General features: G+C 33.9%; 1 protein-coding gene across 1 annotated transcript in view; it reads left to right on the top strand.

Annotated features, from left to right (window-relative positions):
• sspo (SCO-spondin) overlaps nt 1-21,976 on the top strand; it is a 149,044-nt gene that overhangs the window by 116,052 nt on the left and 11,016 nt on the right. Inside the window, 17 exon segments of the mRNA XM_051682192.1 lie at nt 2,479-2,634; nt 2,784-2,908; nt 3,253-3,389; nt 3,533-3,579; nt 3,716-3,934; nt 5,141-5,302; nt 6,860-6,976; nt 7,060-7,198; nt 7,485-7,681; nt 9,572-9,742; nt 10,574-10,701; nt 12,845-12,990; nt 13,374-13,420; nt 13,692-13,856; nt 16,926-17,146; nt 17,709-17,804; nt 19,859-19,919. Of these exon segments, the coding sequence (XP_051538152.1) occupies nt 2,479-2,634; nt 2,784-2,908; nt 3,253-3,389; nt 3,533-3,579; nt 3,716-3,934; nt 5,141-5,302; nt 6,860-6,976; nt 7,060-7,198; nt 7,485-7,681; nt 9,572-9,742; nt 10,574-10,701; nt 12,845-12,990; nt 13,374-13,420; nt 13,692-13,856; nt 16,926-17,146; nt 17,709-17,804; nt 19,859-19,919 (2,334 nt within the window).

Raw genomic sequence — 21,976 nt, 5'->3', positions numbered from 1 at the left:
AAAAACCTCCCTGCGACATTCTGGGAACGTTAGTTTATGGTTAAAAAAATAACCATTAGGGAACGTTCTGTGTAGGTTCTTATTAGGTTGTTACACAAAAACCTCCTTGCAATGTTCTGGGAACGTTAGTTTATGGTTGTAAAAATAAAACCTAAAAATAACCATTAGGGAACGTTCTGTGTAGGTTCTTATTAGGTTGTTACACAAAAACCTCCTTGCAATGTTCTGGGAACGTTAGTTTATGGTTGTAAAAATAAAACCTAAAAATAACCATTAGGGAACGTTCTGTGTAGGTTCTTATTAGGTTGTTACACAAAAACATCCCTGCAACGTTCTGGGAACGTTCGTTTACGGTCATAAAACTAAAACCTATAAATAACCATTAGGGAACATTCTGTGTAGGTTCTTATTAGATTGTTACACAAAAACCTCCCTGCAATGTTCTGGGAACGTTAGTTTATGGTTATAAAAATAACCATTAGGGAACGTTCTGTGTAGGTTCTTATTAGGTTGTTACACAAAAACATCCCTGCAATATTCTGGGAACGTTAGTTTATGGTTATAAATATAAAACCTAAAAATAACCATTAGGGAACGTTCTGTGTAGATTCTTATTAGGTTGTCACACAAAAACCTCCTTGCAATGTTCTGGGAACATTAGTTTATGGCTGTAAAAATACAACCTAAAAATAACCATCAGGAAACGTTCTGTGTAGGTTCTTATTAGGCTGTCACACAAAAACCTCCCTGCAACATTCTGGGAATATTTACATTTATAAAAATAAAACCTAAAAATAACTATTAGGGAATGTTCTGTGTAGGTTCTTATTAGGTTGTTACACAAAAACCTCCCTGCAATGTTCTGGGAACGTTAGTTTATGGTTATAAAAATAACCATTAGGGAATGTTCTGTGTAGGTTCTTATTAGGTTGTCATACAAAAACCTCCCTGCAATATTCTGGGAACATTAGTTTATGGTTATAAATATAAAACCTAAAAATAACCATTAGGGAACGTTCTGTGTAGATTCTTATTAGGCTGTCACACAAAAACCTCCTTGCAACATTCTGAGAACGTTAGTTTATGGTTAAAAAAAAAAGAAATCTAAAAATAACCATTAGGGAATGTTCTGTGTAGGTTCTTATTAGGTTGTTACACAAAAACCTCCCTGCAATGTTCTGGGAACGTTAGTTTATGGTTATAAAAATAACCATTAGGGAATGTTCTGTGTAGGTTCTTATTAGGTTGTCATACAAAAATCTCCCTGCAATGTTCTGGGAACGTTAGTTTATGGTTATAAATATAAAACCTAAAAATAACCATTAGGGAACATTCTGTGTAGATTCTTATTAGGTTGTCACACAAAAACCTCCCTGCAACGTTCTTTGAATGTTTACATTTATAAAAATAAAACCTAAAAATAACCATTAGGGAATGTTCTGTGTAGGTTCTTATTAGGTTGTCCCACAAAAACCTCCTTGCAACATTCTGAGAACGTTAGTTTATGGTTAAAAAAAAAGAAATCTAAAAATAACCATTTGGGAACGTTCTGTGTAGGTTCTTATTAGGTTGTCCCACAAAAACCTCCTTGCAACATTCTGAGAACGTTAGTTTATGGTTAAAAAAAAAGAAATCTAAAAATAACCATTTGGGAACGTTTTGTGTAGGTTCTTATTAGGTTGTCATACAAAAATCTCCCTGCAATGTTCTGGGAACGTTAGTTTATGGTTATAAATATAAAACCTAAAAATAACCATTAGGGAACGTTCTGTGTAGATTCTTATTAGGTTGTCACACAAAACCTCCCTGCAACGTTCTGGGAACGTTAGTTTATGGTTGTAAAAATAAAACCTAAAAATAACCATTAGGGAACGTTCTGTGTAGGTTCTTATTAGGTTGTCCCACAAAAATCTCCCTGCAAACCACAATTGCCACAGTTTCTAGAAGGGTCAAATCTCCTAAGAACATGTCATATTTAATGTTTATTCTTTCCCGTTCTCACATTAATGTTGAAAAAACACCATAAATGAGTGTTAAAGTGGCACTTACCAACTAAAACGCTTTGAAACCAGCAGACTTTGGCTTCTGAGGTATCGAAAATCCGATATATTGGAAATTAGACACATATATTGGACATTATTAATTGTTAGAACTGTAAAAACGCATTTGTCCCTCTTTATACATTTTTTATGCATTCCAAAGTAAAACTGATAAGTGGCAATATATCGGTAGTGGCCTATAGTTTTTTGTTTTGTCTTTAAAATCATGTCGGTATCGGCCAAAATCGTTCATATCGGTGCATCTCTAGAATATGATACGTTAGCGTTGTATGAGAAAAAAATTACATTTAGGTCATTATTTTCCAATTTAGTGTGTCATTTGAGCGAATGTCTTCTTGTTTAACATTGTTGTGACAAACTTTGAATCAATAAATGATTGTAGAGTTCTCTTCGTGTCATTTCTCTCTCTGTCTCGCAGCCTGTCCGATGTCTCAATGGAGTGAGTGGAGTGTGTGTTCATGTGTCTCTCAGTATCAGCAGCGGTATCGTTCACCGCTCGTGTCTATCATGAGAGGGCAGCACTGCACTGAAATTGAGAAGCAGAATCGACCCTGCAAACCCGAAAACTGCCAAGGTGAGTTAAGGGCCACAACTTGTCTATGCGTTTCTGTGGAGAATGGAGAACCTTTTCAGATAGTAATGCTTTGTATTTAAGTCATTGTGATGTATTTTTGTGTATTCTGTAATTTGATCAGACCTCTATTCACTCTCTGTGTCTGTCAGACTGCGAGAAGCCCTTTGAATACAATGAATGTGGCTCTCCATGTGAGAAACACTGCGATCTGATTGGTCAAACTGACACCTGTGTGGTCCGCCACAACTGCACACCTGGCTGCTTCTGTCCTGAGGTTAGTTCTGACAATGAACTTGTTTACATGAACTTAATATCTATCAGTATCAGCATTAGAAACCTTCCCTTTGAAATAAATATAATGGGTTATTTACAAATGAATGTCAAGGGTGAAGCAGTTTTCATGCTATTAACTGAATTACACTAGTAATAGTTTCCTCCACATAGAAAGAATCTCACTTCAAATGAATGATTTAGAGAATAGATCAAATGACACATGCTTGCCAGCTGTACTTCCATAATATACATATGTGTATTTATTGTAAATAGGAGTTTAATTGTTGTCTGTGGTTATCAGAAGTATCCTTCAAATTTGGTATAAGTAAATGTTTTGTTTTTTAGGGTCTCTTGCAGCAGAACGGATCATGTGTGCGTCCGGCTCAGTGTGGATGTGTCCATCTCCTTCATGAGTGGTCAGACAAACCTGTACCGGTCACTGTCCCGCAGGGGGCGCTGGTGACCACGGGCTGCAGAACATGGTGAGAGACTCACACTGCACTGAATACTCCTAGAGAAATATGAATATAATCAGCAAATTACATTTTGTACATAAAGTAACCACCTAACAACCACTAAGAATATGCTTCAGTCTAGTTTTTATGTATTTGTGTGTATGTTTCAGTCTTTGCCATGATGGCTCTCTGCAGTGTGATTTACAAGAATGTGAAGGTATAGCGCACACCACAAGCGTTTATAATTTCTTATTATATGCTGAGATCAAAACTGAAATATAATAACACACTTTGACCATTAAAAATAAAGTAATCTGTTCACAATCGCAAATCCCCGTTTATCTGTCTCTCAGTGGTGGTCAGCGAGTGGTCAGAGTGGACATCCTGCTCTCCGTGTATCCCGTCATCCTCGTCTCTCTCCAATGGGAATGCTTCAGGACTTGTGTCCGTACAGCGGCGTTTCCGGGCGTGTTTGGATGTGGACTCCGGGCTGCCAATCAGCGGGCGAGAGGGCGAGTGTTCTGAAGAGCTGGAGGAAGAGAGGATCTGCCCGCAGCCTGACATCTGCACCGGTGGGTCGTCCGTGGCAGGAGCGGTTGTCATAGTAACATTCCCTTTAGTCTCGGCTTCAGATGGCATGCCCAGTGACCGCCAGAGATTCTGGATGCACAACTCTTTACCAATCTTTCTGGAAGCAAAGTAGTGTTTAAAATGTATCATGTTGCTAAAACTGGCGTTTAAGAGGAAGAACTTATTAGAGGATTTGCCAATTTTTTTTTCAGGATAGTGGCATCAAATCTTTTGTTTCAAAGGGGGCGCTATTTTGCAAAAAAAAAAGTGTACGTTTAAAACGTTAAAGTCTCCGTATATGTAAGTCAGGCAGATGAGGGATCATTTGAAAGCTAAACTGAAAGAATTTGAACTTTTCAGAGATAACATCACTTCTGCATTTATGTTACTTAAAATAACAAAATAAGGCCTAAAATTATTCGCGTCGCAAATTAGCGCCCCCTAGAGGTAGGTAGAAATATTTAAATGAAAATAAAAGTCCTTCACATGACACCTAAATGGACAAGTCATATATCAAATGAAAGCTCTCACTCTCAGGAATGTGATTGTATAGTTTATTTTGTTGCACTAATGCCACAGTTCAAAAGATTTTCAAAAGAATCACAAAGTGATTATGATTTCTGTAAGTCATCAAATACAAAAGTCTCTTTTACACTCCAATCACTGCTGCTGTAAGCCCCAAGTAGACAAAAACTTTATATCTGCTTTTACCTTAAACCATTTAAAAAAAAAATGAGCCATTGGTTACTTGTTTGTGAGCTTGCTTGGCTGAATAATCTAATGTTATACCTTAGATGTCCAGAACAAAGTATGTCATCCAGAAGGAAAAGCATGCAAAACAAATCATCAGAAAATATGTTTTCGATTTATTGATGATAAAAAGGGGGAGGATCTCAGCTTTCTAATGACACCTAGATTGAGCTTCTAGTCCACTCAGAGGCCGAGATATTCAATGAAATAATGAGGGTGGTGCTTGAACTGAAAATTAGACTGAATGTCTATGGACGAGCACATCTGTGAGGGCTAAAATGTGTTAGATGGTGAGTGTGAAAAATTGCGGGCGGCTGCCCAAATATGCACCAGAGGAAAAGGGGTTAACAACCTGGTCTCATAGAATCACGTTACTATACCTACATTTTTCACAATTATTTTTAAGTGTCTTTTCCAGTTTCCAGGTGAATAGATTCAATATTCAATTCTCTGCTCAGATCTGTGTCACTGGAGCACATGGGGTGTTTGGAGTGTCTGTAAAGACCCATGCAGTGGAGGATACCGCCAGCGTGAGCGACGACCTCTGACCTCTGATCCTGGACCCCACTGCAGGAATCTGCAGACACAGTCTCAGAGCTGCAACACTGGCCTGTGTCCTGGTATACACATGCACATCTATACAAACACAGAAAGCATAAAGTATATACATACCCTACCAGTCAAAAGTTTAGACACTTTATACTGAATTCATGTTTCTCATGATCTTAAACAGACATTTTCAGCTAAAGGCTTATAATTAAACGCTTGAAATTAGTTCTGTAGACAAATATAAATTGTGTCTGTGTATACAGTTCTTTACAAAACTAAAATTGTATTCATTTAATTATTTTGAATGGATGAGTTGGAGTAGATAAAGAAAGAAAAGCAGCCAACAAATGTCCATGGGAGACGTTTTCATTTGTTTAACATGTTTTCATTACTGCACAATTCCCATACTTTGTGTCTTTTCATAGTTTTGTGGAAATGTGGTAATTTAGTTATAATAGAGAATGATTAAGTGTGTAATTTTTTTTTTTTGACTGGTGTTGTATATACAAACCCAATTTATTTATACTATATATTGTATAGGCACATACAGAATCTACAGTTTTTCAATTTTATTTTAATTTTTTGTTTTTTATTTTTTGCAGAAGTTTCATAATTCAGCAGACACATATTTTGTGCAGGCCTAAATCATTCAGTGATTTGTGTACTATTTACAATATTAATATTTATACAGTATATTTTGTATATGTATAAATTATTTATTATTTATATTATTAATAATTTATTAATAATGCATTAATAATTTATCTGTATTTTATAACCTTATTAATCATTAATATAATAATAATAATAATAATAACATATTAATACAAATATTTTATTAATGCATTATTTAAATTTATATAATGTTTATATTTTTATAACAAATTAATAAATAACAACTGTACAATATTATTAATTATTAATATGATGATAAAAACTAACTATTAATAAGTATTTTTATTAATGAATTATTTAAACTCATTATTATTTAACAAATTATTTTATGGATGTATTATTTAAATGTATATAATATTTATATTTATATTTTATAATTCATTAATAAAATAATGATTGTATAATATTATTAATTATTAATATAATGATAATAACAAACTATTAATATGTATTATTTTCTTAATGTTTTATTTAAATGTATATAATATTTATATTTTTATAAAGAATTAATAAATAATAACTACAATATTATTAATTATTAATATAATGATAAAAACTAACTATTAATACGTATTTTTATTAATGAATTATTTAAATGTATATATTATTTATACTTTTATAACAAATTATTTTATGAATATATTATTTAAATGTATATAATTTTTATATTTATATTTTATAAAGAATTAATAAAATAATAATTGTATAATATTAGTAATTATTAATATAATGATAATAACAAACTATTAATATGTATTATTTTCTTAATGTTTTATTTAAATGTATATAATATTTATATTTTATAATGAAATAATAATTGTATAATATTATTAATTATTAATATAATAATAATAACAAACTATTAATATGTAATATTTTCTTAATGTATTAATTATTAACTATATTATGTATATCTGTTATATTTATATATTGATGTATGTGTCCAATTGTAGGTGAGCATTGTGAGGACAGGGGGCGGGTCTATGATGACTCGTGTGCCAATCAGTGTCCCCGCAGCTGTGCAGACCTCTGGGAGCATGTGCAGTGTCTACAGAGCACCTGTCATCCAGGTATGACTCTAAAACTCTATCCAGTGTAATGAACTCTACTGGGCAAATGAAACAGTAAATCTGAGTGTGTTTCTGTGCTGCAGGGTGTCGTTGTCCGCACGGCCAGCTGTTACAGGATGGAGTGTGTGTGGGAGTGAGTGAATGTCGCTGTGGAGTTCCAGTGGAGAACGGAACGCTGGAGATCAAACCTGGAGAGAACATCACTGTCAGCTGCAACACCTGGTGAGAAAACACACACAGACATAATTAAGACATTATTTTGCTCATTTATGGACCTTTTTAGTAGTGAGGACCTCTTTAAATACCCTTAACTATAATTTCAAACAGATTCTACTGTATTTGTGAGGATATTTTCAATTATTTGGCCTTAGTGCACACATATCCACATAAATTCACAAACACATACAGTATAAACAGGATTAGAAAGGGACAATCTCTTAAACCACATATTGTACTTCCTAAAGCACCAGTCCACATCCGCAGAGATTATATTTCCTTCTCTGTGCAGTGTGTGTGTGAACGGATCTCTGGAGTGTACGGACCGGGCGTGTCCTGTCTACGGTCCATGGGGATCGTGGAGTGAGTGTTCGGTGTCGTGTGGGACGGGTCAAAGGATGCGCAGTCGACCGTGCACACAAACAACAGGAGGACCGACCTGTGTCGATACGGTCCAGAAACAAATCTGCTCTCTGTCATCCTGTCCAGGTCAGAGAATGTTATCATGTCAAGTTACAGAATGTTAACTGAGAAACGGCAACATTGATTTACATATTCTCACTCAAAATACATACAAAATATATTTGCGGTTTAAAAAAAGGATTTCATATTTTCTATTCAAAACTTAACACACATTTTGTTAAAAAGTTAATCAAAAAATATTCTATATGTTAAATCATAGAAGTAAAATATTAAGAGCTTTCATGTCAGTATTTGAGATTTTATCTGCCTTTTAAAACACATTTTCACTATTACATTTTTGGTTAACTTTTATGTTTTTTTTAGAAACCAATACTTTATTGTCAGTATTTGATATTTTATTAATTTTAACATATTTTCTTAAAAAAAAAAAAAAAACTGTAACTTTTTTTCTTCCTTAATATTTAATTAAATTATAATTTATTTTAGAATCCAATTTAGTTTTTGGGATTAAAATATATATACATATATATTAGTAAAATATAAAGAGCTTTATTGTCAGTATTTTAGATGTATTTTAAATCATTTTGTTTAAATTTGTTAACACATTTTCACGATTAATTTTTTTGTTATATTAGAATATGCTTTTTAGAAACCAGTTTAGTTTATAAAATTGTTTTCTGTGTTACGGGAAAATATAAATTGCTTTATTGTAAGTATTTGATATTTTACTCATTTTAAACCATTTTGATAAAAAACATTTTTTTTATTCTTACATTTAGTTAAATTAGAATTTATTCTTGAATCCAGTTTAGTTTTTTGGATTTATATATTATATATATAAATATATGTGTCTGTCTATCTGTCTGTCTGTCTATCTATCTGTCTGTCTGTCTGTCTATCTATATATCCATCTGTCTGTCTGTCTGTCTGTCTGTCTGTCTATCTATCTATCTATCTATCCATCTGTCTGTCTGTCTATATATATATATTAGTAAAATATAAATAGCTTTATTGTCAGTTTTTGATATTTTACATGCATTTAAACTAATTTTGGTTAAAATTTGTTAACATCTTCACGTTTAAACATTTTATTAAATTTATTACATTTTTTAGAAACCAGTTTAGTGTATGGAAATGTTTTCTTTAAGGGGAAATATAAACTGGTTTATTTTCAACATTTGATATTTTACTAATTTAAACACATTATGTTAAAAAAAAAAAAAATAAAAAAAAAATAAAAAAACTTACATTTAATTCAATTAGAATTTCTTTTATAACCCAATTTAGTTTTTATGATTTAAGCAGTTTAGTTTATTGTATGTTTATTGTTTATAAAGTTTATTGTATGGAAATGTTTTCTGTGTTATGGTAAAATATAAATTGCTTTAGTGTCAATATTTGATATTTTATTTATCATAAAACACTTTGTTAAATAATGTTAACTTTTTTTATTTTAAAATTTATTTCAATTAGAATTTATTAAAAAAACATTTTTGTTTTTTGGATAATGTTATCTTTATTTTCTTCTTAAACTTATTTTAATTAGAATTTATTTTAGAACCCAGTTTATTTTTATTTATTTTAAATATAATAGTAAAATATAAAGAGCTTTATTGTCAAAAATAAAACATGTTATAATTTGTTAACACATTGTCATGATTAAAAAATGTTAAATGTTATCATTTTTTTAGAAAGCAGTTTAGAGTTTGGAAAACATTTTCTTTATTATTGGAAAATATTATTGAATTTCTTATTATTTAGTTTTTTGTTTTGTTTTTGTTTTTTTACATATTTTATTCATTTTAACACATTTTGTTAAATATTGCTAACTTTTTGGGAATATACTGTATATATTTTTATTTTTAATGTGTGATACTGAAGTTTAGGTATTCTGGTTTTAAATATATTTTAATGGATTTAATAATCAGTCATTTATTTTTTTGTTCATCCTGTTAGCTGGTTGTGTTTTGAGTGAGTGGTCATCTTGGAGTGACTGCAGCGCCTCCTGTGGTGGAGGAGTGTCACTGCGCAGGAAGACGGTCCTACAGGAGCCAGAGCCTGGGGGCCCGACCTGCCCTGGACCCCTCGAACAACACACCGCGTGCAATACTAACAGCTGCCTGCCCGGTACAGCATTTAAATATACACACAAAATCACTTTGAAATAAGAGAGAAACACTTATTATGTGTTAGAGCACCAATAAAACCCACAGAACACTTACATCACTTGCATCCTTTCATTTTCATTTATAACGTCTTAAAACATGGCCACAAACATTACACAAACTATTCTCAACATTGTTGCTGAATTATTGTAAAGCAAGGGAGAATTTCAATTGAAATGTATACATTTAAAAATATTTAATAGGCAATCAGTGACGGCCATGCTGTTTGTTCATTCATTGTTGTTTTAGTTGATAAGACACACAGTTTGAGTTGATAGACTCATTCAAACTCAGTATGATAAGCCTGCAGGAATTAAGTGTGTATCTTAAACACATTCCCCTGTAGTCATTTAATCAGCTTGACTCAGTTGATTACTATTAAGCGTTAATGAACTTCAGCTGCTTGTTTCTTAAAGGACCAGCAGTCTGTGGTACTCCGTTAAACCAGCATGTTAAAAGAGTTTCTAGCATCTTGGGACCCAATAATTCACTTTTGTGCACTGTAAAAGATAGTCTGCTGTATTAAAGGTAGTTCAAATGGAAATTCTGTCATCATTTACTCACACTCATGTCGTCTAAACCAGTTTGATTTCATTTCCTGCGTGGAACATAAATGGAGATGTTTAGGACTTTTACCGTACACCGAAATCATATTGTGACCAGGTCCTGTCAAGCTCCATAAATAACAAAATTGCACCATAAAAGTGCATAATTGAATCCTAGATTCAAAGTCTGTAAGTGTGTTTGTGTTTGAATGAACATGTTTTCTCTGTGTTTGTTATGATGTGGTCAGATTGTCCTCCTGGTCAGGTGTTCAGTACCTGTGCAGGTTCGTGTCCGTACAGTTGTGAGGATTTGTGGCCTGAAAATCAGTGTGTGCCGGTGACCTGCAGTCCTGGATGTAGCTGCCCGTCTGATGCTGTGAGTGAACCTCTGACTTAATCTCTGTCTAATCAAAACGCATTTGAAAAACTTTCCATTTTCTTTAGAAAATCTCATTACCGCAACACACGAAAACCTTGGCCAAAAAGTATTTTAGTAAATAATTAAAATTAAATTGAACTTTGCATATCAAAATTTAGTAGAGACTCTAAAAAAATGAATCATTACTCACTAAATTTGTTTAAACATTTTTTTTAACTCATTACCAAAAAACACCAACCAAATTTGCATTTAGTTTATATTTTTCAGATTAATTTATATAGTAAAAAAAAAAAAAAATTATATAAAAAATTATAAATACTCACCAAATTTGTAAAAAAATAAATAAAAAAAAAAAAAAAAACACACAAAAACCTTGCACAAAACTCTGAAAATAATTACAATTAAGTTGAGCTATAGATGTCAACATTTAGTAGAGACTAAAAAAAAAAAATGTGACATTTTATTCACCAAATTTGTTTAAAAAAATGTCATTACCCAAATACACCAACCACATTCACATTTATTTATTTATTTATTTATTTATTTTTCAGATTAATTTAAGTAGTTTTTAAAGAACTATATGTTTAATGGTTGGTCTAAGGGTAAATAATCAGATTTGGCCTTTAATAATGATTGAGCTTTATTTCTAAAGGTTGTGGTATTAAAAAATGGCACCTTCGGTATTCATTGTAATATTTGACGGGAAGGTTTAGATGTGTAACTTTTTTTTATTTTTTTATGATGATAATGATACTGTGTTTTCTTCCCTGAAGAACAATAAAACTATGCATTTCTTTTGGGGATTTTATGCTATTTCGATCTTATTTACATGTACGTTTCTCCATTTTACCATTCATTTGCATATACAGATAAGCACATTTTTGGAAATAAAATAACAAAATTCAGAATCTACACCTCTATAAGTTGAAACATGAAGAAAATATGAGAATGTGACATAAATTGGAGGCAGATTTCTGCCATCTGGTGAACAAAATATAAATATAAATAGCATGACTTGAAAACCATGTCATGCCAGTAACAGCCAGTAGATGACTGTAGTCACTGACTGTGTAGTCTGATGGCTTGTTGTAACCTAATTTTATATTTTATCACAAGATATGCATTTGGATGTAAACAGCTCTGGAAAAAACAAAGAGACCACTGCAAAATGATCAGTTTCTCTGGATTTACTATTTATAGGTATGTGTTTGAGTAAAATGAACATTTTAGTTTTATTCTATAAAGTACTGACAACATTTCTCCCAAATTCCAAATAAAAATATTGTCATTTAGAGCATTTATTTGCAGAAAATGACAACTGGTCAGGATCGGTGATGATCTGGGAAATTTTGACCACGAATACCGAAGGTGTCACTTTTTTCCCGACCATTCAGACTTATCGAATCAAGCCCAAGTTTTTTTTTCTTGTATGTTCAGATGGCAATTGGAGTAAAAGTCACCAAGTCTTGAAATGCTCAGACAAAGGAAACCAGTAATGATAAAATATTTGTCTCACAAAATACGGATTTAATTTAGTTTATTTTAGATTTCAAGTTAAATTTTTTTTTTTTTTCTTTTCTTTTGGAAACTAAAACAGTATAACCAAAACATATTTTTAACATTGTTCCACATTTCTTAAAAACGTTTTCTGGAGCAATTCTCATTACCGCAATACACAAAACCAAACAAAACAAGTATTTTGAAAAATAATTAAACATTTTTTAACTTTTACATGTCAACATTTAGCAGAGGCTTTAAACAAATTAATCGTTACTCATCTTTTTTTTTTTTTTATTATTCATTACTGAAAAACACCAACCAAATTTGCTCATTTTTTATTTTTATTTTTTGTATAGTTTTCAGATTAATCTAAATAGTTTTTAAATAATAATAATTAATAATTGGGGGAAAAAATGTCTGTCTAATTTAAGGAATCAGTGCAAGTTTCAGTAATGAAAGGCAAGTTGTGGTAATGAGAATTATTCATAATTTATTGTTAAAAATCAACTCAAAGAGCTTAGACTATCTCTACCTGTTTCTCTCTCACACAAAATGTATCAAACAACCTCTCACACTCAATAATATAAAAATCTTTGAAATTAGTGATAGATAATTTATTGTTTAATCCCTCTCTCTGCAGGTTCTGCTCAACGGAACCTGTGTTTCCCAGTCCGAATGTCCCTGTTCCGCTCTTTTGCTCCTGCTGGCGTCCCCCAACATCACCGTAGACCTCCCGGAAAAGGAAGTTCCCCCTGGAACTGTCATACCACACTTGTGCAACTTGTGGTAAGTGTCAAACTGTCCATTATGTGCCTCATCTTCTGTGTCTTCCTCTCTCAGGCTGTGCGGTTTATATATTGATTTTATTTGTAAATGGATCTGAGAGTATTAGCTTGAGAGCCGCTGTGGTTATTGGAACACATGAAACTCAAGAACAGCTTTCATCTCAGCTGTATGTCATGAAGTGAAATCTACACTCTGTTGACACTAAATATCCACAAGATGTTTGGAAAGGTTGCTTTGACATTGTCGAAGGAATTTGATGCCCTGTATGCAGTAACTGACAGAATTAGAGACATTCAGCATCAAAGTAGCCATTTTTAGACTCTAAAAGCTTTTTCTCGTAAGTCTATATTTTTATGTCTAATTTTGTGTATGTGTATTTATAGTGTTTGTGAAGGTGGACTCTTTACCTGCACTAATGAGTCATGCGATGGTAAGTTAGTGACCTCATATAATCACACACAGTACATCTAAAGGAATTTTCTTGGTTACTTGGTTTCTTGTTCGCTAAGTCAAGCATCATCGTTCATAGTATTTATAAAAGTGTATTTACTGTACGAGTTGAAATGCTTGTCTGTGGTAATTAACAGGATCACAAAATAAAATGGATATGTTGAAAATAACTCTTATTCTTCAAACATTCGAATAAGCATCAGCAGATCACATTTTCTGCAGTCTGGATCAAATGTGTGTTTGTGTGTTAGTGGACTGTGAGTGGAGTAGCTGGTCTGCGTGGAGCTCGTGCTCGGCATCGTGTGGATCTGGTCAGCAGTTCTCGAGTCGGACAGTTCAGCGTCAGCATCAGTACAGAGGGCAGGAGTGTGACGGGCCTTCACACAGAAACAGAGTCTGCCGGGGCCCAGACTGTGGTAAATTCAGCCTGATATCATGAACATTACGTGAACGGGGCAACATTTTTGTAAAACAAAAAAATTACGTGCTTCATTACAAGTTTTGCTGCAGTTTCCCAGTGAAATGTCCAGCGGGGGGCACCAAAAGTGAGTTAAACAGTGTCCTAATCAGACAGGGTTATTAAGGTGAATATTAGATGGAGGTTTTAATGAGTAAAACGCACCTCCCTAACCTGAAACTTTAACCTAAACCTAACAAACAGTGTTCTAAAGCAAATGAGAGGTGAACAAAACAGACATTCTTATCCTAAACCAACACCTAAACCTAACCGATAGTGTCATAAAACAAAATGAGAGGTAAATGAGAGGTGAACAAAACAGACATCCTTATCCTAAACCAACACCTATACCTAACCGATAGTGTTCTAAAACAAAATGAGAGGTAAACAAAACAGACATCCTTACCCTAAACCTAACCGATAGTGTCATAAAACAAAATGAGAGGTAAATGAGAGGTAAACAAAACAGACATCCTTATCCTAAACCAACACCTAAACCTAACCGATAGTGTCCTAAAACTAATGAGAGGTAAACAAAACCGACATCCTTATCCTAAACCAATACCTAAACCTAACCGATAGTGTCTAAAACAAATGAGAGGTAAACAAAACAGACATCCTTACCCTAAACCTAACCGATAGTGTCATAAAACAAAATGAGAGGTAAATGAGAGGTAAACAAAACAGACATCCTTATCCTAAACCAACACCTAAACCTAACCGATAGTGTCCTAAAACAAAATGAGAGGTAAATGAGAGGTAAACAAAACAGACATCCTTATCCTAAACCAACACCTAAACCTAACCGATAGTGTCCTAAAACAAAATGAGAGGTAAATGAGAGGTAAACAAAACAGACATCCTTATCCTAAACCAACACCTAAACCTAACCGATAGTGTCCTAAAACAAAATGAGAGGTAAACAAAACAGACATCCTTATCCTAAACCTAACCGATAGTGTCCTAAAACAAATGAGAGGTAAACAAAACAGACATCCTTATCCTAAACCAACACCTAAACCTAACCGATAGTGTCCTAAAACAAAATGAGAGGTAAACAAAACAGACATCCTTATCCTAAACCTAACCGATAGTGTCCTAAAACAAATGAGAGGTAAACAAAACCGACATCCTTATCCTAAACCAACACCTAAACCTAACTGATAGTGTCCTAAAACAAAATGAGAGGTAAATGAGAGGTAAACAAAACCGACATCCTTATCCTAAACCAACACCTAAACCTAACTGATAGTGTCTAAAACAAATGAGAGGAAAACAAAACTGACATCCTTATCCTAAACCAACACCTAAACCTAACTGATAGTGAATTCGTAATGTTCTATCATATACAGTACATACATGTGAGTTCTGTTGTTTTGAACAGCAAAAACTGCAGTGCAAAAATGTTTTAAAAGAACAAATAACCTTTTTTCATATCAATCATCATGTTGTCTTATTTTTTTTTTTTTTTTTTTAATTATTTTTCATTTTGGCTCTCTTTAAAATTTTGGCCTGTCATGTGTTCAAAAGATCCAATCCATTACAATGGAAATTATTTCTTATTAGAACAGTGAAAAAGCTTTTTTATTATTTTTTTTTTTTTTTTTTTTACAAAAACATTCCATTGATCTGATGACAAGGTAAGTGGCAAAATATCGGTATTGGCCAAAACATTTTCATATTGGTGAATCCCTAGTTAAAATATATATATTTTTTAAATGATGCGTTATAGTAAGTGTTTTAATATCAGAACATAGCAGTGTGTGAGTAATGGTGTGAAAAACAAATGTTTATAAAGTCATAATCAGCTGTTGTACTCGTGATTTGTGTGAAAGTGAATTAAATGCACAGTTGTTGTAGCACCTCTAGTGTTAGTTACACCAGGAAACTGCTGCAAAGCGTAGAACATTGCACGTAAAACTCAGTTTGCAAAAATGTAGTTATAGTAACATTCATTAAACAAAACATTACGTTTTATTCAGTGGCGACGGATGCTTTTCAAAAGTGGGGAAGCACAGACTATGGTTTTTGGAATCTGCAATGTCGCTCCCAATAGCTGCTCAAACTACTTAAACAGTGAAATTTTTCAGCGAAAATAATGAACTAAACTAATCCCTGTTTTTGCAACAGGGTTTCCTTGGGTCCTTAATGTCTTATATTCAGTTTTCTCAAAATGTAGGTCATAAAAAGTTTTAAATGGTTTAACAAAAGTTGTAATAATCATTTAAAGAGGTCTTAAATTTGAGGACGTAAAGACAGGAACCGCCATATGGCCTAATGTGAACTTAAAAAGGCTACAATTTAATTGAATAAATGTTTCGTCTGCGTGTGCTGGGTGTTTCAAAGTGAAGCCGCGGCACTAGTTGCACATTCTCCATGCAACTATGCGGTATCAGAGAGGTTCGCAATCAATGAGACATTTTATGATTGCTAATGATCTACTCTTGAAGAATTATGACAACGTTTAATTGTAATACGTTGTAGATAATTGTAAGAGGTCATATTTTATTTTCTATTTTCCGTATCTGTTTGAATTAGCACATGGAAGCACAAATTTCAAAATAAGAGTCCCTGGTGTTTTTCGGGTTTGTTTATAGTTAATAGTCCCACGTTAAGCATAATCTAGAAAATAAATTGTAATTTATATTTTGGTTGCATAATAAACTGCATCAGGGATTTAATTAAATTAGGACTATTGCAGCCTCTCTCTAGCCCGCCCCGTCAGAGGAAGAAAAAATGTAAAACCTTTTTTAACACATTCAACTTACTGATTTAAAAAAATACAGGCAAATTAATCTATAACTCAACACATTTTTATCGTATCAGCAAAATACAATATCACCTCTAATTTGTATGGATTGACCATGTGAATACATTTCATACTGTAAATGTAATTCATTGCTAAATACTGTAAATACATAATTCACTGCTATAAATTATGTACAATATGAATATGTTGTGAATGTGATCATATGTTTTGAGATTTCATATTATTATTTCCTGTTTGTCCCCGAATATATTTATATAGAGTGTCGAGAGGGTGAGCGTTGGTTCTGGAGTGTGTCGGGATCACAGCATGTTTGTGAGCGCGGGTGTATGGACTTATACACCCCTGAACCGCTCAACTGCACGGGATCCGGGGCCACGGAGGGGTGTGTCTGTGATGAGGGACGATACAGAGACCTGCAGGGCCAGTGTGTGATTCCAGCTCTCTGTCAGTGTGAAGACGAGGACGGGACGATTCGAGAGGTACAAACACACAATCACTCGTCCAGCAGAGCGTAACTTGCTCTCTCTGTTGTCTTTTATCCTGTAATTGCTTTGAGGGTTCTGTTGTTTATTTATTGTAATGATGAACGTCATTAAAGAGTCTGATGGATTAGCTTCTGGAAAACAATAATTGCCATCAATAATCAACAGAAGCATTGAAAAGCTTTATGAGGTTGTCTAATTGGAACTTAAATGTTTTGTTTGGAAAGCATTTGGTAAGTGATACTGATGATTTTACAGTACTTCCTGTGGCTGGCAAAGTGCCTTCACCACAAAATGTGGAAAATGGATGTATTTGTAATGTATTAAAAATGGATCAATATTTAGCTTTCCAAATTAAATTAAAGTATTTGACTTGTGAGTCAAAATCAAAATAGACTCTTTACTGTCTTAAAACATGTTGCCGGTCACATTGTGCAATGTTCATTCTTTCACATCACCTTTCAAATGACTTTTCAGCCGATGTCACCTAGGCCACGTGGGTTAGTAGTTTAACCAAAATACAAATATTAATGCCCCCTTGTGTTTGTGTGTGTTATAGGCGGGATCTGAGTGGGTGGACGGTTGTCAGTCTTGTCGTTGTGTCAATGGCCAGAAACTCTGTCAATCAAACTGTCCTCCACTTCATTGTTCTGAGGTAAAAAAATGTGCATCAGATATTGCATTCACCTCTTTCCTACTAGTTTGACATTAAGTATATGCATTTTTGTACACACTTTTTTGCACAACATTTATACTGTACTCACTGTCTGCTTTATAGTTATACACACAGTATTCCTATTTATTTTTGTTTTGTTTTACTAAACATAAGTTAAAACTGCTTATTACACAGCTCTCTAGAATACTTGATTCTTATTGGTCAATCGCTCCATCCAGTGGCCTAATATTTCTGAATAACATTGCACATCTGAGGATTAAGACATCAGGTATTGCGAGTCATCTTTCCTACTTCTCGTATCACTATGCGATCTCTACAAGTAGTATTTATTTATGTATTTATTCAGCAAGCAGTCGTGTAATAAGCTGGATAATGAGCAGTCAGACAGTCATTTTAACAAAATAAACAGCAACAGAACTCAGACGCAAACGGGAGGTAAAATTCAGTTGTTTCTAGAGACTCTGTGAATCCGTACGGGTTTCTGGAATATTTGATTCGGATTGGTCAGTAGCGCCATCTAGCGGTCTAGTATTTCTGAATAACAACCGCACATATCAGACCGTTCATCCGGGTATTGCGAGTCATCTTTCCTACTTCTCGGATCACTATGCGATCTTTACAATTAGGCTGATAAAATAATGTGAACTCGAATCAATGTTTCATGTCCATTTATTTATTTATTAGGCAAGTAGTCGTGTAATAAGCTGGATAATGAGCAGTCAGATGGTCATTATTTACAAGATCATTTCATGTCGGGGTCCTGATCACCCTGTCATGGTTTATTTTGCAATAACGACCAGCTGCGATAATGACTTTGTGAAAATTAATGAGAATTTTGTAATCTTCCAACAAAACGTTTGACCTGTAGAATTTTCTAATTGTTGCACAAATGCAACAGTGGGTTACATTTTTATGCAATTCTCCTAACAGTTCCCATTCAATAAATAGAGGAATATGAACCTTTACAGAAGATTATCAGAGGAGCACTCCAAAAATAACATACTGAAGTTTCAGCTTTAGGCTGATTATGAAGGTCCAAGCAACAGTACTGAATACCTCTGAATATGTATTTTCAGATACTTCACATTTGCGATTTGTGAATTGCAACCCATTTTAAAGTATAAACATAATTTTTAAAACCAGTGGTTTCCTAAAAACCCTTTCAAAGAGGAATAATTAAAGAAGTACATGATGAATATCAGTGATTGTGTCTCTGAGGGTGAACAAATGTCACAGATGGGTAGCATAGTGAGCTGTGAGTGGTTGCATCAGAAATGTGCCCAGTAAGACAAAGGGACGCCATTAGCACAGCAGATGCTGGAAATAGACAGACTCGTTGTCCAGGCAACGGCTCTGGTCAGGGATTATGTCCCAGATGGCTCCCGAGAGACGGCCCGGACATCTCAGAACCTCAACACCAGTCCTGAAGGACCGTCTTAAAGACAACAAACATCTCCACTGTGCTCCTAGAGATAACAAAAATAAATACATGAAAAAATAATCTAAAAATACATTTTCTAGTTTTTGTGTTTTTCCAGTCCAAATCGAATTACCCAATTTGCATTTTTTGCTGCTGGCAGGAGTAAATGTCACATCCCACTGTAGAAAAATAATTTTTAGCTCCAACAATCATGAACAGAAATAAACATAGACTGAATAAAGTTTTGAGTTCTTTTATTAAAGGTGAAGTGTTAGATTTCTGTGCCTTGAGCAACACAATTTTGCAAGTTTTAAACATTCATACATGGAAAATAGTCATCCCGAGATTTCACATTACCCTCAAACTATTTTATCCCCTTCAATCATTCACTGTAAATGGCTCTGAACACCTTTGCCCACATGAGCCCATCACTCCTACACTTAAGGGGTTGCCCCGCAGCAATGCACAGAGGGAGTCGTATGGCGAATGTCAAGACCTGATGGCTGTCAGTCCTGTCAGCATACGTCCATCTCTCGGTAGAAGAGTGACCTACACCTGAGCTATTCTGAGCCCATCCTCTGCATCATTTAATTCTCCATTCTGTTTTTACCAGGGTGAAGTGAAGGTTCTGGAAGCAGCCGACTGTTGCCCTGTGTGCCGGAGACAGTATCCAGGTAAGAGTCGAGAAAAACTCCCCAATTCACTAATGGGGATGAGCCGAGAGTGGGTGATGTTTGTCAGCACTTCTCCAAAGTCCCTTGAGCGCCTGACCATTGTAGTACACATCATTAAGCATACTGTGACTTTTGCTCTGACACTTCAAGTTTGAGTTGAACTACAGCACAGAGTTAAACCGGCCTGGACAGCAGTGAAACTATATTGAAGAGCTTGCACTATATTGAACATTGTAAATTCTACACTGTTTTGTGAAATATAAAAGTGCTGATGTGCCAAAACAGTGAAAACTCTGAAATGTGTCCATGATTATACATTTGATATTCCAAGCAGGCTTAACGTGATTTATCCAAGTAGGACATGTTCCTGGATCAACATCATTGTTGGTCCTGGGACAACTTTCCATGCACTCAGAAAAGATCCAGGAACATGTCATACTTCAGTAAATCACACTGTGCATTAAAAGAAACTGAATGATTTTTTGCTTGTAATGTATTATGAAAACTAGAGCTTATAAACAACTTCTTTTAAAACATTCATGTCATTCCAAACCTGTTTGACTTTCTTCTGTGAAACACAAAATATGGCTGCACTTTCAACCTTGTTAGACCCCGTGGCCTCATTCGAGGACTCGATATTTTGGATTCGCTATATGCAACGCATAATTTATATGAATAAAAACCGACTGAATACTGTTCACAAGACTCTAGTCATTTAAAGGGTTAAATTCTGCCACACCGAGTCACGTGGCACAACAACATGCTATCAATTTCCTTAAAGCGCTCCTACGGATGCAGCGCCAACAAAAGTGCCTCTGGTAAGAAACCTCTTAAGATTTTTTTCAATGAACCTGTTTGGTTGTAAAGAGTAGAGTCTCTAGTTTAGTTTGATATGCCGCTTTAAATATCTGTTAATTTTTCGTGCATCAGCGCGAAACATCCACATATGTTGACATTTCCTCAAAAGTAGAAAACATGTTAGTTTTTTTTTTTATTATTTGTATTTTTTTTTTTTTTGCATGTTTATTAGGTGCTACTAGTTACAAATCAAAAAGGGAAACAGAAAATGCACACAGCTGCCATGCTGGGGTCTCAGGAGTTAATCCCAAAAATAATCAAGATTACAATTACGGCTGCTAATTTTGAAAAATGTCAATTACAGAATTCCCTTTAATGTGTTTATTTGCAACATTGTAAACAAATCAGACATGTCCGTTGAGTGCATGAATATGTTGATGAATCAGTGTTAAGATTTGTCTAGGTCTTTTGCCATTTTTTTTTTTTTTTTTTTTTTTTTTATCAAATAGTTTGTTTCCAGGAGTGTTGATTATTCATGTTTTTGAGACGTTACAGACATTACATCAGAAATTAGCATAATTAATTCAGATTCAAAGTAATGTCCAGCATCATCCAATCACTGTCAATCATGTTAAAATAAAATGATACATTATAAATTCTGAATCTATGTACTGATTATCATTGTCACATGTCTGTCAAACATGTTGAGTGATCCAAACATCATCTGCAGCCTGAAACTGAACTTTTGATCAGATTTTAGGAGTGAATGCACTTAACTGCATAGAGAGCTATAGGATGCTCCCTTGCTCCCTATTTAGTGAATGACTTGACCTCTAGTGTGCTGTCTGTCTGCACTGGTCTCAGAACAGTTTGAAATGCACCTTATTTTCATCCTAACTCCATATAAAGCCTCAAAGCAACAATTTCCAGTTTATGGATGAACCCATTGATTCTCAATGTGATAATACCAACAAACCTGGTCTCATAGTGAAAACGTGACTAGATACATTTTTGTGAAACTTGTTATACGTGTCTCCAGATACAATTCTCTGCAGTTTCCAGATGAAATGAACACTAGAGGCGCTTCAACAACTGTGTGTTTTATTCACTTTAACTCATCATGACTTTAATGGCTGATAATGACTTTATAAACACTTATTTTTCTCTCTATTATTCTGATTTGCTATAATATCGACACTCGTTTACTCTAATGCATCTTTTGAAAAATTATACATTTCAACGCTTGTATTACAGACTCA

The sequence above is a fragment of the Myxocyprinus asiaticus genome, chromosome 41 (assembly GCF_019703515.2).
Source record: "Myxocyprinus asiaticus isolate MX2 ecotype Aquarium Trade chromosome 41, UBuf_Myxa_2, whole genome shotgun sequence".
Lineage (NCBI taxonomy): Eukaryota > Metazoa > Chordata > Actinopteri > Cypriniformes > Catostomidae > Myxocyprinus > Myxocyprinus asiaticus.
Note: the sequence above shows the minus strand (reverse complement) of the source record. Positions and strands in the feature narration are given on the sequence as shown.